This window comes from Ostrea edulis, chromosome 8 (genome assembly GCF_947568905.1).
Source record: "Ostrea edulis chromosome 8, xbOstEdul1.1, whole genome shotgun sequence".
NCBI classification, from domain to species: domain Eukaryota; kingdom Metazoa; phylum Mollusca; class Bivalvia; order Ostreida; family Ostreidae; genus Ostrea; species Ostrea edulis.
Window position 1 is genome coordinate 55,714,595 of NC_079171.1, and position 18,814 is coordinate 55,733,408.

Consider the following 18,814-nt stretch of genomic DNA (forward strand, 5'->3'; position numbering starts at 1 on the left):
TAAATTTCAAAATGTAAATTCATCAATATATTTCTCGATAGGGCGTACTGGAGACGTCTGAATTTGTCTTAATCAATATTCTAAAAGGGCGGTCCATAGTAACAAACGCTTCTTTATCGACCAATGGAAGGCGGTCACCCGTTTAAAAGTGGGCGGGGTTATCTATTGTTTCTAGAGCGATGATGGACGTGTGCAATTGCTAGAACCAGTGTACGGTTGATTGAATCCATGTTTCCGCAAGTCTATACCCACGTGGGGTTTACTTACAGATACATAACGGTTGTTTTGTATTGGAAAGGTGCATGAATACCTGGACGTTTTAAACAGCCGGGGCCAGCATTGTACCGTTATTCGACTAGGAGACACGCTCACACACACCAGCAGGATTGCAATTTCTAACCAGAACTTGGAAAAACAATTTTTAATAACATATTCTTGGAAAATGGATTTGAGTTATTAGCGTGCAGTCCAAGCATTTAAAAGTTCCGAGATGAAATTCCAGTTTATAGGTAACTACATTTATTTTATTATTTATCAGCAGTGTATGTTTTACTCTCTTATTCGTTACTGTTAAAGACAATTAAGAAGACTAATTCTTTCGCCCAGTTTTCAGTCAAAGCTTCTGTGAAGAAATTAATCATAATAATTATTATTAATATCGGCTCCATTCCAAGATAATTAGGATGAATTAAGCAAGGCTATCGGTACTTTGTGGTATTACAGTCTTCAATTCACCACAGGGCCCAATCATCACAAGGTGATTTGGTAATATGCTATATCATATCTGAATGTGCATATATGTCGCATGTTTTAAAACAATGCTTTTATGCAGAAGCACAGGGGTAAGCATCCAAAATGCAGACGTCATGCGCGCGACCCGAACTTGCATACAGATGGTCCTTTTGCACGTACAACAGATCGCGAAACCTGATAGACAATATCATCCACCGTTATGTACGAGAATCTCGCCGAATCACGTTACATCGCGGGGTAATAAATATAAAATTAAAAAATAAACTCAACTTGAATAATGATGATGCACCTGCCATCCACACGCGCGTTAGGATCATATAACACCTTAAAGTTACACCGAATACACAAAAACACCGTCAATAGACCCGAGACCGGCGTGTTCCGATTATCGGGTGTCTGGGTATCCGACATCCATGCTCACTGCAAACTGGGCAATTATCAACCCTGCAGAACGACATTATCAAATTTAAACAGATAATGTTATTTGAATATTTGAAATGCAAACTGTTTTTCCACACAAAAAAAAAAACCCGGAGGGTCGGGTACATTTCAATCTTATCGCAAGCCGCCATTCTTATATATCAAATTACTTCTTTGGATGTGTTATCTTATCGTCAACTATACGGATATGTAAATGCTATCTAGAAAACCCATTCCGTGTCTCGGGGTTTTAAATCAATATTCAAATTCGAACCGTAGTTAGTTTCTTATCAAAAATGCGGACTTGATAGTTTACCTGGCCTCGCGTTTCGCGGGTGTGACAAGTTTGTATATTGATTACCGAAAAAAAAAATGCAATGTAAATAAATGGCAATTTTTGTATTTGGGGTAAATTGTAACGCGTCTCGACTTGTGTGTTGTAATGTCGAAATTAAAATCTTATAAATATTAATCCTGACATACTATCTCATGTACACCGTGACCTCACCATTCTCTGTGTGTGTATATGGACCGTTGCATTCACTTTCTCTTTAAAAGAATGTATTTAAATGTCTTGCACAAAGTTTGACGTTACTTCGAATGTTTTTAATATTATTTTTTTTTTATGTAGGGCAAGCGTAATAGTTCTTTATTGAATTGTGGACGTTTTACACATAGCGGATATATATACGCGAGTCGCTAATAGCCATTCCTTGATGATTGGGCGCAAGTTAAAAGAATTTTTTTTTGTCAATAGGTCTTAATTGAGCAATCCGATTTGCCGAACTCCGGTGCTTTTTAACACTTTCGAATACGTAAGTGGTCCCCAAGGCATGCGTTTGAACTTGTTTGTCAAACTTAAGATGCTTACGGCATTTTTTTAATCGATTAAACTTTTATTAATGATCTATTACCCAAACTCACTTTTGATATTTAAAATAAATTGCCTCGTTTAAGCCAGCTAAAAAGAAGAAAACGTATTAAAAGAAACAAGATTGAATTTCAAGACAGCGATCTAATGGATGCTTTTAATTTTTCCCGTTTTCGCAACCGAACATTATAAATCTAGCAATATTCAATTACGACATGTAAGGTAATAAATGTTTGTCAACTTTCGTATTGACCTACACTGAAATCTCATTATGATGGATGCCAAACAAACGCCGCAATATTAGCTCAACTTGTTGAAATAGACATAGATAAAATCAGGTCCCAAGCGTCAAATCTACCTAGACAGCACTGAATACCCGTGAGCATGGTTTGATGGCATTCCATAATGTTAGTAAACACACTCGAGATCTTGTTCTTATCATCCGGGCCTCTTCAAATTGTCTCCGCTAGATGGGGGCAAAGGTCATAAATCACTGTCTTCTCACACTGTATTATCTAGGCCTCCTTAACTTTGAAGGGGTTCTATCTTTATTATGAAGTCGGCACCAGTCTCCGGACAACGTTTGGCATGGCTGTACAACTCGGCATAATCTCATTTTAATCGACAGTAAATCAGGAATCAACGTCAAGGAAACGCATTAATAAACAATAAAGCACAATACGGTACCCATTATTGGATCAAAAAACGAGAATTTAATGCGATTTGAAATCATAATTTTCATCCTCCTTAATGCAACGTTTAATATTCATAAGCGATGTTTACATGGGCCTGGGAAACCCCTGCATTGATAAGGGAGTAGGAGGTTTTATCATACAATGTTCTTTGGAAGTTATGACACTGAACACATTGATCTTTGGTCACTCATAACGATAAATTACGAAAGAACTACATTGCGGAGGAATGCAAATTTGAACCCTGACCCCTGAATAGGGAGCGCTGAGCAGATAACATGCGAAATCAGCATTGCTGCAAGGTCTATCTTTAGTCAACAACTAGGACGTGAAAATCTTAAGTATAGAGTATTTGTACTAAGATTCCAAACCAACCTGTATTATTATTTGCAAGTCATTCTGCCGAAATGCAAATTAGTGACGCACGTAGGTTTGTCCCCACCCTCAAGTGGCAATTGCACTTTTATAGATTGTAATGAAATTACACTTTTTAATAGATTTTCTCTTTAATAAAAGTGAATATCATAAAAATTAAATTTCCGTTATCAAAAATCCACTAACATATTTTGACAGATATGTTTATCATACACGAAAATCAATTACGCTTTCTTTTTTTATCCGATGTCCATACTTTAGAAAAGCTGAAAGCCGTGCGTCAGGGAAAGCCATTCAAAGGGTGTTTATTGTGGAATTAAAAAAAGAAAATATTTTATTACGTGATATAAGAGAGTCCCTGGGAAATCAATGAACCCGTACCTCTAACAATTCAAAGCACAGTCCCATAGATCTCTTATTCAGAGTTAACGGTACATTCCGGTTAAGCATTCCCTCTTTTATATATGTAATCTTTTTCAGATTTGTTAATGACACGAGCACTGATTTCCTAGGTTACATAAAGCATTAATGGGACCAGTTCAATGTACAAGAAAATAAATCCATAAATTTGGAAGTATGAAACGCATATATATTTTTTATGTTTGGAAATGCAATTCATGGCAATTTCATCTCGACAATGAGACACGACGCGTCTACAAACTTAATTTCTATCCTCGATCGTGAGAAAATTTTGAAACTCTGACGATTTACGTAATCATCTTTAATATAGTGTTAACTTAAGCGTGAATCCAAACAGCACCGGGTATGCACAATTTACAATAAATGATTTCCTTGTTTAGTGTGTAATGAAAGTCAACGAAGAATTTGTGGATACCGCGCGTTCATTTAACACACGGTTCAATACATAAACGAACGTGGATTTCTCCGCTCACCATGTAAAATGTAGATATATCATTTTTAGTTGACTTAAAAGTTGGTTACATTCCTGAAAATTAACAAAACTGAAACCCTCAGCTGTGACACACGATTATTTTTATTTAAGTTAATGATCCCCTTAATAAACCGAAATGTACATAGACCCCGGCCTTTTCCCCCCAAAGGCTTTTGTCTTTTCAAATTCCAAACAAAAATATCGACTTTTAATCCGATTTGACAAAATTTAAATTGTGAATGACTATCTATTGTCCGACATAGTCATGCATCGTCCAGCTTTGTTAGCAGGCAAGCCAGTAATCTTTGATTCATCGACGAAGCATCTGATATTCACCAAAATCCGTATACACATTGAAGGATCAAGTGTCTTTAGGCCCCCGTAGATGATTTGATTAATTTTCAAGATGGCAGGCCAATTCTGAAAATCCGCATACTTACCCGTCACGACATAATTGGATTTAAATATTTACATATTTCTTCTGAACACTGATAGAGCATGTGGAGAATTTCGGAATGTCTCAGTAGTTATACTACACGATAGAGAGGGACAACATATCGACTTTCGATACCTGTGTGTGAAGTCCATTTAAACAAAACGTCCGTAATTGTCCGAAAGAACGTTCTATTGTCAGGGTAAGGATCACCTAAATGTTTGTCAATACGAGTGTAAATAATGGAATAATTAGCAAACCTGTCAACACAGACTTTCACCTGAGATAGCACCCCGTTATTATTGAGACAGAACATTCCGAATACAAAAGACCCATTAACAGAATATGTTACTAAATATCGAAAGCCATCAACGCTGCTATTGATGTACAACACAGTAAAAAGCCTTCATTTAATAGGACAATTGGTTACATTATAAACCGCCATTAAATTATGTCGGGCGGGGCTATGGTGAAGAGGAATCTGCGATCGAACGCATTAATTCTTTAATCTATATATAGATCTTCGGTGCGGAGACCAGCAGTACAATTTACTCTAAACCGCGCCGTGATATGGATAAAACATGCGTTCGTTCAACTATTAATCCGACTTATATTGAAATAATCAAAAATTCAGTTTCTCTACGTCCCTATTCAAATTGTAATTTCAAATCATTTCAGCATGGCCGAAGTTTATGAATAGCGTTTCATAATATGGTCTCGTAATACAGGGTTTCTCACGAGATTTGGTTCTTTTGATTGTAGTTTGACACTCAGGAGAAAAAGATCGACAGTGATGGAAGGAAAGCAATCTTTTCTCGGCATCTCTTCACTTCCCCGGGAACTCATGGAGCAACTGCAAAAATTCAGACAAGTTTCTACCAGAAGTCGAGAAGATTCGGAAGTTGAGCGATGTTTTCCAGAAATTCGATCGCCATTCAAATCAACGGATGGAAATATGTTCAAATTTCCTCGTGACTATAGAGAAAATATCGAAACGACTATCAGAAACTACATTCCCTCTCCTAAAAGTAATAAAACTTCATGTGCACTTTATGGAGAAAATTCGGACTGGATGATGGCGGAAAGGACGAAATCTCGAACTCCGCCAGCATCCCCAATAACGCCATCTAGTTCTAATAGCGCCATCAACTTTAGGTATTCCCCTTCAGTGACGAAACAGCAGAGGGTTGAAAATAAAGTGGCGGACCCAGGACCAAATGTTGCGGGTGATGACGAAATTATATACTGTGTTCCGCGCTCTGTTGTCAAATCTCAAAAAGACTGTTCCACAGTAGAACAGACGCCCACAAAACAAAGCTACGGATCTGACGTCATCTCACCCTTTCGGAGATCCTCGCCCAGTCCCAGCCATTCCGAAGATATGTTCCGCAGTCGTCTCTCAGATACTGTCGATAATGGAACATTTGAAGAAAGGCAGACAGATCGCGCTAGAAAACAACTCAACTTTGAAACATGCTCAATGAGCAAGAAATCAGGTTAGATAATTACATCTAATTAAAATCTGAATAGTACTAGTATTTATCAATAACCGAAATAAAATAAGAGGGAAAACATTATTGTAAAAGTTCAACATCCATGACATTCATTTTACTTTAATTTTACAGGAACAATGGAAGACCTGTATTATTCATCGGAAAGGTCCCGAAGTCCTTGCAAACAACGAAGGGAAATAAATGAGGATGAACACGAAGATCATTCCACATCTAGGCTCGTCCTGCAGCTTCTCTCTCAGATCAAAGGTCAAGGACGCAAACGGAAGGCCTCTGACTGCTGCAGTTGTGAATGTGACACGGAATGCGACAGGGAAAGTTTCAAAAGACAAAGAAATGGTAAGTCCTATTTGTTTACGGTAAAAGAGAATTTTAATTCAGCGATCTTTGAATATTGGAATAAAAATCAATCTCCTTATTTCCTTCCAGAATTTTTTCCCAATCAGTTCCGATCTGAGAATGAGTTAAACTGGAGAAGGGTTACAGAACAACCGGAAGTACTCCCGGATAGCTGCACATGCGCTCTCATGGAAAGGGAATTCTTAAAGATGGCAGAACATGCTTATAAAAATATCAGAAGACAGGACGGAAGTCCGGAAAGCTTTGTTCGATTCCAAAAGGAACTGTCGGAGACGAACGCCATCATAAACGAGTCATTGTCAGTCCTGAAAAACATGAAGAATATATGCGAGCACCGCCATTTGAATAAATACTGATTTCACACAAGTCATCACGTGATTTGACGCCGTCCAACTGGTGCAGTCTCATTAACGTTTTATTTTCATGTGTTCAATTTTTTTAAAAGTCAAAGTGTTCGTAAAATTTTACACCCTGAGTGAAACAATTGTGTTCAGTATGTTATAATCTTTACACCGATGCTACAAATGCTGCCATTGCATATTTTTACATAATTATGTTTCGTTGGTGACTTTACATGATTTGTTAAGGATATATTTGTGTGTTTATGATTGGAGAGAAGTATCGTTTCTTGTAAATTTTGTCTTCATTTTCATTTTCATTTGATAACCCACGTAGGTAATCTTTTTCATCACAATCAGTTTTTAGTGCGTAAATCTTTCCTAATCTTCGTGTTTAAAAAAAATAATAACAAACTTAAACCGTTCGATGATACAGTTGCCCATGTCATGGGACCTTTATTCACAATTTCACTGTGATTCCATTCATATTGATGATATTACATGTGGGATACTGATAGAGGTCTCCACAAGGTGGCGCTGTATGGCTCTTCTACAGGCTGTGATAAAAGTTGTGTATAGTATTTTTTGTTAGCGATGTAGATATGGAAATTTAGAACTCAATGGAGCTTCTACAGATGCGTGTATTTATTTCCTTGTTTTTAAAACAAATCTGTAGTGATTAGACCTAACTTATATTCGAGAATATATATACAATATTTATTTTTCTATATCTATTTAAAACAAAATTAATTTATATAATTATTTACGGAGAATATCATTGTCTCCTTACATTGGATTAGATCAGTTTAACCTGTGATTTGTACATAGATCTCTTGATAATTTATTTCATTTCATGCAAATTAATCTATTTATTTAACTAGCATGCCGGTTTACTTGTTTTAATTTATTTTTCTTTGTTTTAACCATCTTCATGTGGAGTTCTTTACCAGATCCTGTTTGGTTTATGAAATGCTAAAGATTTGCTGTGCAAGTCGATAATTCTTTAATTTAATCGGTGATGTCATGCAACGATTTTGAACTTTGACTTCTCTAATGGTGTTTTTTTTTTTTTTTTTTTTTTTGGTTTGAGTTTGCAGTGGGTGTTTGTGAAATAAGTACGTTTGTGGGGGGGTTTTCCTGTCTCTCACGCACTATCCGTCCAAAAATATCACTATTTTGTACCACGGACATTGCATCATTCTAAATTTAGATTATCGTATGGCGAGGTTCAATGTGCCACACGATAACTCAATGATCCAGTTGGGTATTAATATGATTTCAATATATCTTATATGTAGCTTAGGAAACAGACCAGAGTTTCTGTCTGTGTTAATCCTTATCAACCGCCGTCCAGGTTTTTAGCGTGGTTCATTAATTAATTAATTAATAGCTAGCGGTAGGTACTATTTAAAGTCATCCTTTGTAACCCTTTTTCTTCTCGATTTGTTTTCCTCCATATGTTCGTAAGTCACTATTCAGAAACTTGTTATCAAACAAACTTCTGAATGCGCATGCGTTAGACATTACAGTAGGAAGCAAATCGAACGCTCTTTCTTCATCACGTGACATTTTTCCCACATCACCATTCACTACTAGATTGTGATCAATCTATGTCCTTATCGAAATCCGTCCAATTTCTCGATAAGTTATTTAATGATATATTTAGATAAGTGAATTTATGAATTGTTTTTTACCTTTATATATTGAAATAAATTGATAAAAAGAACTGAGCTTCTGTTTTTGTCATGTATTGGACGAAAGCGTGGGAGCGGATCTAAACTAGTGGCGGATCCAGACCAGGCCCAACGAGAGACGACGGCGGCTGGGTTTTTAATGATCACCTTTTGATGTTACCTGTACATGCAGTTTACACAATGAATTCCAGGTTATTAATAGACCAGCCAGAAACTACGACGACGGTAAAAGTGAATTCACTTATCTATTGAACAGGATAATTACCGGATTCAGTTCAGTAGTCAATTAATAGAATTTCATCTGTTTGACGCCCCACGACCAGGCCGGTGGGATCCGTTGTACTTCAAATTGCCATGTCGGAAGTTTACTCACGAATGCAATCAGAAACTTAATATTCAATGGCGGAGGAATTTATAAAATATCGTGCAATACTTTTTTATTTAATCTATGAGACATGTTTGGTCTCGACCTCATCACTGATTGCATGAAGCCGATAGCGGAGGACATTGAGGGTATTGTAAATATTCTTTGATATTCGCCCGCTTATTACACTTTTGGTTTGTATTCACAATTCTGCTGTAATGGCGCGTTAAATGGAAATAAATACCCCCTACTCGATTAATTATCTATAGAGCATGTTCCATTGTCCAGACATGCTTTTACTTTGTCCGAAATCATCCATGGCCTAAGTTTGGTATCCGCATGCGATAGACACGGCGCCATTGTGGGAAGGTGGTGGAGGCATGGAATGTCATTTAATGCATGCTTTTTATAATTTTTATTTCAAACGATTTTTGTTACTTTTGGAAGAAAAGAAACTTATCACGTAAAGGAAGCATTTTACTTCTGGGGGATAAATGAATCATAGATATATATAAAGCAGGTAATTACACCTGAAGGTTGACAGGTAGGCAAGGAAAATCACGCTACTGTTTCCAAGATTTTTTTCCCCTAAGTTTTGTTTTTAATTTTGATTATTTTTAACTTTTACGTTTTAACTTAAATCTGTAAAAAATATACTGATTGTTAAAAGAGAGGTTGAATAAGGAATATCCTTCACAGAGCGCACTCCGCAGTTACGCAACGTGACAACGTATCTAATTTTTTTCTTTCGCTTTTTATACTTTTACGATTGGGTGCTCACAAACTGAATACATTTTATCTTTCTTTGACGACACCCTTGTAAATATAGCATGATTATGAAATTTTCAAAATACATGTTCATAATTTAAAGAACATTTGAAGCTTTCTTATTCCAGACATGTTTGATTTTTATTATCCTTTGAAATTTTCAAACAAAAACAAACTTAATGCAGACTAATAGTTACGGGTTTTTAGCAGAGGCATTTTAATTTGACAGTTTTTATTTTACCGGATGGTGGGTTTCTAACTAGTCTGAACAGAAAGGGTTATCGTATTGGTAAATATATTACAGACGTGAAAATCGAATTTGGATGAGAAAAATACAAGCATTTAAAGAAATACAACAGCTTTAATAGAATTTGAAGATTAAAATCAATTTATTGTTAATCAATTCAACAAACACACAACAAGAAAACCAATTGCAATTCAAACAATCGCACACTGAGACCACCAGACAAAATATCCGAAATTTTCTCATGAAATACCAGCGTCTCTTTTAAGACGGTAAATATTTGATCTGAAGAAAGTGAGAAATGAAAATATTTCTTTCTGGAGACTGTCAACAAGTAAAGAGCTTTGACTTCTAGATTACAGTGTGTTTGATGTGAGAGGGTGCTGGCTATTTACTGGTCATTCGAGTTTGAGGTGTGAACGTGCCTGCGAGATTATGACGTAGGTGAGAGATTTCACGCGAGACTGTGAAAATAAGTTATGCGAGGTGATGACTCTGAATTTCTGAGTCATTCTCCCAGAAAAAAAAATCTAACGATTAGGACGATTAAGATAGTTTCTTCTCTTTGAAATCTTCCTTTGACATTTAGTTGAATATTTTCATTTCACATCAGTGCAATTCTCAAAAATTAGTGAAAATTACTAACTTTTATTTTCATATTTCTTGCATTAAAAGGAAAACTTTCATCAAATACCTTTGAAAGTTTTCGTTTCTCTTTAGATTAAGAAAAACAGATAAATCCTTTCTTCTGTTTGAAAACGTGTATCGAGATATTGCGGTAAAAACCGCAATGACTACACCTTTTTTTTTTTAATTTCGTAAAAGAAATGATCTACATTGTACGTCGTGTCTGTAGAACTTCTGAATGTTCTACGTCATAGAATGGTGTCAATGGACAGAATCGAGGACATGGAACTCTCTAAAGCTGGGAATGGAATGGTACGAAGTCACTGTAACCTTGTAGAATAACGGCAAAATGGGTTCAACAAACCCCCGTCATGTCCGAGCAAACCCGCCATTGAACGATGCGAATCAGATAGGGAGTCATTGACGTTCTCGGCATTGTGTAAAATTCAAAACCGTTATGAATTGGAAACCCGATACGTCGATTAAAGAAAATTTTCTTTTCAATGAACAGTAAATAAATGTTATTGACGGTTTTTACTCCGTCAATTTTTTTCTCTTCTTCCCGATAGTACAAGGATTTTGTGTATTATTGGTGTAAATGTGGTTTCGAAATCGAGGGGGAAATTCATATGATTTCTTGAATTCATTTCATTAAATAAATTAATGGAGAATATGTTTTGCGAGTAGATAAATGACTGAAGGTGTTGTTTTGTTTTTTAAGTTTTGACCATCTTTCAAACGACGCAAAGAGCGACGGATTGCAGTATAGGTTATTGAATTTTTTATGAAGTGCGTAACATATATATGAACAAACTCTTAAGGCATATCCTCCTCCTCATTATCCTAATCATCACCATCATCATCATCATCATCATCATCATCATCATCACCTGAAGAAGAAAACTGAAGAAAAAGAAGAATAGATAGTTATAGTAACATAGTCAAAACCAGAAAGAAAGAAACAGAAAAATCTATTAACGCCCCTTCCTATTTGATGTCCGAGTAAAAATAAAGAATAAAAAAACATGCATTTTTTATTCCCGTTTTCGTCTTTGATATTTAATTAAAACCCTATTTATACTTTAACATTTTCAATGCGTCATCACGTTATATTGGCTATCAGTACAGAGGGTAGAATGCGCTCTGTAAGAAAGTTCAGAACTTGCACAAATATCCATGCATTGTTCAGCTTTTATACAGAACACCTACGAAGAAAACTTTAAAAATGAAACGAAAATTAAAAAAAGAAAAAATCCATTGAATTTTTATTTGCATGATCGAATGTATGCCCGAATTCGGATCAGTTGGCCGGTTGTACGGTTGTCCGTGTCTCTGCATACAGAATTCTTCATTGTTATTATTTTTTATTGTTTATTATCCATGATATAAAATTCCCAACCACGAAATTGAGATCAGTTTTTTCTTCTTTCAATATATAGAAATCGTATTTACACAATCGCTATATAAAAATACTTTACGATAGCTTCTTTACCTGTTATGTTTATACTAGAAAGAAAACTCAGTAAAGGTCTTTAATGAAATCTCTCCGACTAAAATTTATGAAACTGAACCAGCGATCAAAGAAAGTTTTATAGGTGTTTAATTGCGAGCTCAACAAATTACCGACAAAAAGGAGAAAAACTTCATTTCACTCCGATCCCGATCATTAATAGCTGATCCCAGTTTTTAATTTATTTAACACAATATACTCAAACACAAACTTCGAATATCTCTACTCAAGTCTGTCAAGGTGGCCTTCTGGCTGTAAAGAAAATCTTTTTTCCCACCATTACTTATAATTTGTAGATCACCGACCTAAGATTTAGAATATGTATGCTTTTTGATTCGAAAAAAAAAACCCAACCTTCATACATGTACAACCTTGAAAAAAAAATGATATAGTGGATAATATTAGAACTTCAATATTTAGAATTTAGAAAATTGGATGTCATAAAACATCAAAGGAAGACATGGCGAGAAGCATGGTAAAATATACAGATACCAGTATTATCATCATGGTTAATTGAATTTTTCCTACCAATCTCTCTCCCTTCCTTCTTCCTCTCTCTCCTTCTGTCTGTCTGTCTGTCTCTCCCTCTCCGTCCATCTGTCTCTCTCTCTTCTCTCTCTGTCTGTCTCTCTCCTGTCTCTCTGCCTCTCTCCCTCTCCGTCCATCTCTCTCTCTCTCTCTCTCTCTCTCTCTCTCTCTCTCTCAATCTCTCGAGTCCATACACGACGTCGAGAGTTGCATTGCTGTAGTGTTTGAAATTGTAGAATGAGTTACACTGAACACCTTCAGTATCACCCAGTCATTGAAATGTCATTCTCCCTGATATTTAATGTCGGTATGAACATTTGCTGCATAAGTGATTATGAGAGTTTCAGAAATAATCTATTCAAAACATAAAGGGTATGCAAAAATAAATAAATCTATATTCACTGCCATGTAGTACACACATAGATCCATCTTATCAATTGTTTGTTACAAACTGACAATCGAGCGCCCATGTCACTGTCTAAATAACGGGTGTCGTATATTGATACATATTGATACATGTATATTACGGAATTTTAACCACAACATGGTCGTGTACTTGTCTCTATAATGTGTGGCGGGTATTTATACACAAAGTCCTCGTCCTGGGACAATGTTTTCTCCTTAAAGCGTACAAGTTTATCAGATTTCCCCCTCTACCGTCATTAAGCTTCATACAGCGAGATAACTTTCAGACAACCCTTACACGCTTATTGCAGGTTCGTTTTCTGACTGCTGTGTCAATATTTCCACCCGATGATCGGAAATTTCAAGTTACGATACAGGAGGCTTAGGTTTGGAATTTTAACACATTCTAAACATTTTCTGAATTTAATCTTGAATATTACCTAAATAGTGTTTTACTTGTCTCTATACAGCGTATATGATTATTCTGTTTCGATGAAGGGCCTCTCCTAATTTGTGATGGGAATGCATGTTTCTTGTTTGTACCCAATCAGTGCTCGGTTTTCTATCGTTCCATATTCGTGAAAATTAAAACAATGCATCATGGGATTTTACGCTTACACCCCCATCCCCATATTTCTACCAGGATACGCTCCTGAAGAGAGGTCATCCAACAGTAAGCATACACTAAACACCAGAATTATTAATTATGGAAAGGGGCGGAACTACATTACATCTAGATCACGTGACCTGTTTAATAGTTTACCCACCCCGTCCTCCGGACAGTTCCTACCATGTCCTTATGATAGATTGAGTACGTGATTTATATTTGATATATCTCAAATGCAATGTTTCTGATATTTTTACTCTGATTTTTAATTTCGAAAACTACTCATTTTTATTTCTACTAATTCTGATAAATTAAAATAAGTAATATTTAGAGTATCCTTGAACGAGTGTATCTTCCGATACCAGTCGAGGGGGCGGAGCCCCCGAGACTGGTATCGGAAGATGCACGAGTTCAAGGTTACTCTAAATGTTTTGTATCATTGCGCTCAGAAATTATTGCATCATCCTTAATTATATAACTGTACTCTAACAAGGAACTGCGTGACCAAAATTTAGACCAATCAAAACTCATTATCGAAATCACATGTTTATCTGATACGGTGGAATAAAACGCTTGTCAGTTTTTAAGCAATAACCACCATAGAATATGGCGTGGATTTTTTGCTCTCACAGTTTACAGAATCAGTATATAGAAAATCAGATGCATGTTGAAGATTCGTTGCAAAGTATGACGCTCGATCTACCGGGACTTAAAAATGAACCTCATGGATTTCGATATAGGAAATGTTTTGGACATGATGGAGACTGATTTGAGTGCGCCAAATTTCTCCAGTCCTGAGGTCGTGATGAAAAATGAACGATTTGAACCGGTGCCCGATGATGACATTCAGCGTTTGATAGACTCACAAAAATCTTAACACTCGTAAAAATACTAAATGGGCAATTGAAACGTTCAACAAGTGGCGTGCCGCACGGGACAATGTCCCACTTTTGACCGAGATGAATTACTGGATGTAACGATTTGTGTTGAAAGTAAGAAGACAGCTCGGAATACACAATTCGTTTATTTGAGTTTGTTTTATTGATAATAAAATTGACTTGTTTGTTTATATTGTTTCTCCTCCAATGTAAGGTCAAATGTCATTGAGATTGTCGATTCACCCTGGCATGCTCTATCTTGATAGAGTATGGTTGTTAGAGCACAATAAGTCATGGTGTATCAAAAATAAAAACACAGTGATCATCAAAGGAAGAACACCACAGCAATGATACAACTTAGCAATATCTATTTACACAAGTCTTCGTAATAAGTGGTGAAGATGACGAATAGTGATTGTTAGACCCCTTGTTTTAGTGACACAAAACCATAAGAACACTTTCTCCGTCTTTGTGAATAGAGCGACATGCTTGATTTTCACGTTATACGTGCGTGATATGCTAAACCCTACCGTGTACCAGGGATCTTGCTTAATAATTTCAAAACTAAGACTTCCAGTATTTAATCTTATAGAGTACATTCAACAGTGTTATTGGACACCAGTATTTCAGAATTGTCTGGCTTCATCTCCCGTGAGATAATTCCTAGTATTTGTGAGGTACGAGGCTCTTTCTTATAAAATATGCACATCTTGCGACGCAATTTTGCACATGTACAATCGCACATCTTTATGAAAACCTTTCGCTAGATTCCGCAGCGTAATTACCTTTACTCTAAGGTAATATAAGGTAATATCTCACTTGTGTTTCAACTTGTAGGTTTGAAAATTGTAGTCGATAATCAAAGCTGATCCCAACACAACTGGCCAGAACCTTTAAAGAGTTTCACACCTGAGATTTGTAATATTGTCAATTTTTCAAACGTATACGCATCTATTAAGATATTTGCCTTCATGAAAACACTTGAGAGTATATGACATGCGATTCTAACGCGCATCAGGAAAAATGGCGGCATGAAGCGTCGCATTTCATACCCTCAAGTTTGTACAGAAATATTTACATGGTTTCGATGTATTTAACAATTCAAACGATTGCCATTTTCTCATGCCGTGAGCCCTACATGTATATCTTGATCAGGTAAACGGAGTAATCCGTAGTCAAAATCAGTGTGCCAAGAACAGCCCGACAATCGGTATGAAACACGTCAGACAGCATGTGATCCATTTACAGGTTGTATTGGCAAACTAGATATAGAATTTGAGACACATCGACTTTAGACTTTTGAATCCGCTGTAACATCAATTTGTTTGTCAATAGTCTGCCTCGATTAAAAAAACTGATCATACACAGAACAAGCTCTTGTGTATTAAATCAGTTGAGAAATAAAAATATCACAAGTGATGATGAAACATTAAAACATAAAATATGGAAAGTTGACGATGGAGAACCTGAAATCATCCCGTTTGTCAAAAAGTTAAGGTGTCAGTTAATATTCATTTTTAATCAAATATCTAAGTATGAAGCACATGTGGAGGACTCTCTGAGATATATCGAGTCGACATATGAATGAAAATGATTATTTCATTTTTGAAAATTCATACGGATATGAACAGCAATGCTCCATACCGGCATACTTTTCATGAAGCACTAGCATACTTGATTTGAAGTATGCCAGCGTATCCCGGACCAGGAAGAGAAAAGTAGTATCAACCAACGTCCTTGACCCAGTTTTGACTTCGCTTCCTGTAACCAAGATACCTATCCGCCTCTCAGGGTTGCGTGATTACACCAACATTTTTCTGAAAGATGTCATTTTCTGCAATCAAATAGATATTTAAAGTAAAGAAGAACATATATTTCCGGTATTCAGTGTCTCTAAAAGGCGTAAACTGATTCATGAACACAGAAAATGTAATATAATCGTGTATTTTCATTATTTTTTACTATGGAAAAAACGACATTTCAACTCCAGTCAGGAAATATTCAACCAGATACAACACTCTCTATACAGAACACAAAGAAAAAAAATTCCATACCTTAGTCACTTTACATGATACTGTCATCTGATTTTTAATGTAGGAAGGTGTGAAATCTATAAAAACCAGACAAATGACACAGATAACCATATGGCGTCCGGATAGGGGCATGTGCAAAAGCAATAACAGCGCGATTTAAAACACGTTATCACTCTAACGCAAAACACGCCGTCGCGCTATAACGCTAATACACAACACGCCATCGCGCTGTCGCGTTATCACACAACACACTGTCGTGCTATCACACAACACGCTGTCGTGCTATCACACAACACACTGTCGTGCTATCACACAACACGCTGTCGTGCTATCACACAACACGCTGTCGCGCTATCACACAACACGCTGTCGTGCTATCACACAACACGCTGTCGTGTTATCACACAACACGCTGTCGTGCTATCACACAACACGCTGTTGTGCTATCACACAACACACTGTCGCGCTATCACACAACACGCTGTCGCGTTATCACACAACACGCTGTCGTGCTATCACACAACACGCTGTTGTGCTATCACACAACACACTGTCGCGCTATCACACAACACGCTGTCGTGCTATCACACAACACGCTGTCGCGCTATCACACAACACGCTGTCGCGCTATCACACAACACGCTGTCGCGTTATCACACAACACACTGTCGTGCTATCACACAACACACTGTCGCGCTATCACACAACACGCCGTCGCGCTATCACGCCAATACGTAACACACCGTCGCGCCTTCAAGGTAACACGCTGTCGCGCTAATACACAATCGAACGCGATTGGCTGTGCAAAATCGTGACGGCGTGTTGTGTATTAAGCGCAAAAGCACGACGACGAGTTAACGTGGGATCGTGACGGTATGTTGTGTATAAGCGCGACGGAGTGTGAACGTGAAAGTGCGACGGTGTGTTGTGTGATAGCGCGACGGTGTGATGTGTGTTAGCGCGACGGTGTGATGTGTGATAGCGTGATAAAGCGTTTCAAGAATCGCGCTATTACGTTTTTGCACATGGCCCTATCGCACACCATATAACCATCACCCCATTTGATATGCTTTGCCCTTGTAACCCACGGCGGGAAAATCTCACGTTTGTTTTAGAACATTGAATTCGATGGACTGAATTTACCCACCGTAATCCAACCAAGATATAAATTCATAAGCAAAATGATAATCTTCCAATATACAAAAAAACCAGCACATTTTAACGTGTTTGCGTGCAGGCGAACGTAAGTTAATCATTCTTAACTTCACGTCAAAACATTTACGATGAGCATCAAATCTATTCGGAAATATTTTCTCCCTAACGACGTCCTCTCACTTATCATTTTATAAAGATAAAATCCAATATTGCCCATACCAAACTCTTCCGTTATTTTTTACAAACTATTATAGATTACCAACACCTCATGATGGGATCATACATATTGAATTGTCTAGTTAAAATGTATAGAGAATTGTCGTGGGAAAAATAAATACATGTATTCACAAATTTTAGAGCTTTGAGAAATTTTAATAAGCACCTGTGTGACACAGTAGAGACATAGGAATTCTGTGTACATACATAACATGATTAAAGTCTGTCAAGTACATTGATAAAGGAACTATCATAAAGCCACGTGGCAACGTGGAGTCACGTGTTTTATTTCTTATGATTAAAAAGTGACATGTAAAGTTTTTTGCGCTGATTTAGATTGTATTGTTACATTCTTACGGAATTTTGAAATCAATGATGTCACCATTTCATATTCTCAGACGACAATAAGCATAATTCAGAAAAAGTGTTTTTATTGCTATCATTTTTATTAGAATATCTGTTCAACAGTTCTGTTTTTTTCTAAATATAAACATAGCGGTTTTATTTACAGCTTTTAAAGATTTAAATACGTATTTATAAACATTTCCGTTGCACACTAACTTCCAAGCTATATTATCTGCGAAAGGAGCTGACCAAGATTTCTCACGCGCATTTGAACGGTAGGTAATACAAATGCATTGTCACCGCAACACAATATCCCTCATAAAAAACTTATTGTGTGACGTCACTGCTGTTTACGTTTCCCATCGCGTGAGACGCATCTCGGAATGCATCTTCTTTCTTCCTTTTTACAATGGCGGTATTTGAATTTATTGCCGACGGTAACACGATCTATTGCTAATCTCGGTCACCCCATTGTCTGTGATCATGATAGGTAGCCGCCTTTAAATATTGCTGGATGGAGATAATTTATAAATGTTAGGCTGAAAAAGTACAATTCCAGAAAAAAGTAAATATTGACACCTTTTTGCGAAGAATGGGCTAGCGGGCGTTTCTTCTGAAGGACTATTAAGACCTCCAGCAAGAACACTGTAAGATTTGTAAAATATGCACATTTTCGTTTCTCATTAAAGTACGTGCATACATGCAGCTTTCTGACGTATATTGTGCAATGAAAGGGAATGATTCTTTTACATCATACCCAAACTGTTCTGCCAATGTAGATAATGTGAAAAAGTG

General features: G+C 36.7%; 1 protein-coding gene across 2 annotated transcripts; it reads left to right on the forward strand.

Annotated features, from left to right (window-relative positions):
* Positions 1-215: 215 nt before the first annotated feature.
* Positions 216-8,375, forward strand: LOC125662443 (uncharacterized). 2 transcript variants are annotated; one of them, XM_048894661.2, is made up of 4 exons: positions 216-509; positions 5,199-5,932; positions 6,062-6,286; positions 6,377-8,375. In XM_048894661.2, the coding sequence occupies exons 2-4, from the start codon at positions 5,230-5,232 to the stop codon at positions 6,661-6,663; spliced, it is 1,215 nt and encodes a 404-aa protein (XP_048750618.1). In that variant the 5' UTR covers positions 216-509; positions 5,199-5,229; the 3' UTR covers positions 6,664-8,375. The 2 variants fall into 2 exon arrangements, with proteins under 2 accessions (XP_048750618.1, XP_056002499.1); XM_056146524.1 differs by having other exon boundaries at positions 244-509; positions 6,062-8,375.
* Positions 8,376-18,814: the final 10,439 nt, after the last annotated feature.

Bases quoted from the DNA above. Each gene is read 5' to 3' on its own strand.
- LOC125662443 (XM_056146524.1), top strand. From the start codon at position 5,230: ATGGAAGGAAAGCAATCTTTTCTCGGCATCTCTTCACTTCCCCGGGAA. The intron at 5,933-6,061 runs GTTAGATAATTA...TTAATTTTACAG, and splicing joins CTCAATGAGCAAGAAATCAG to GAACAATGGAAGACCTGTAT.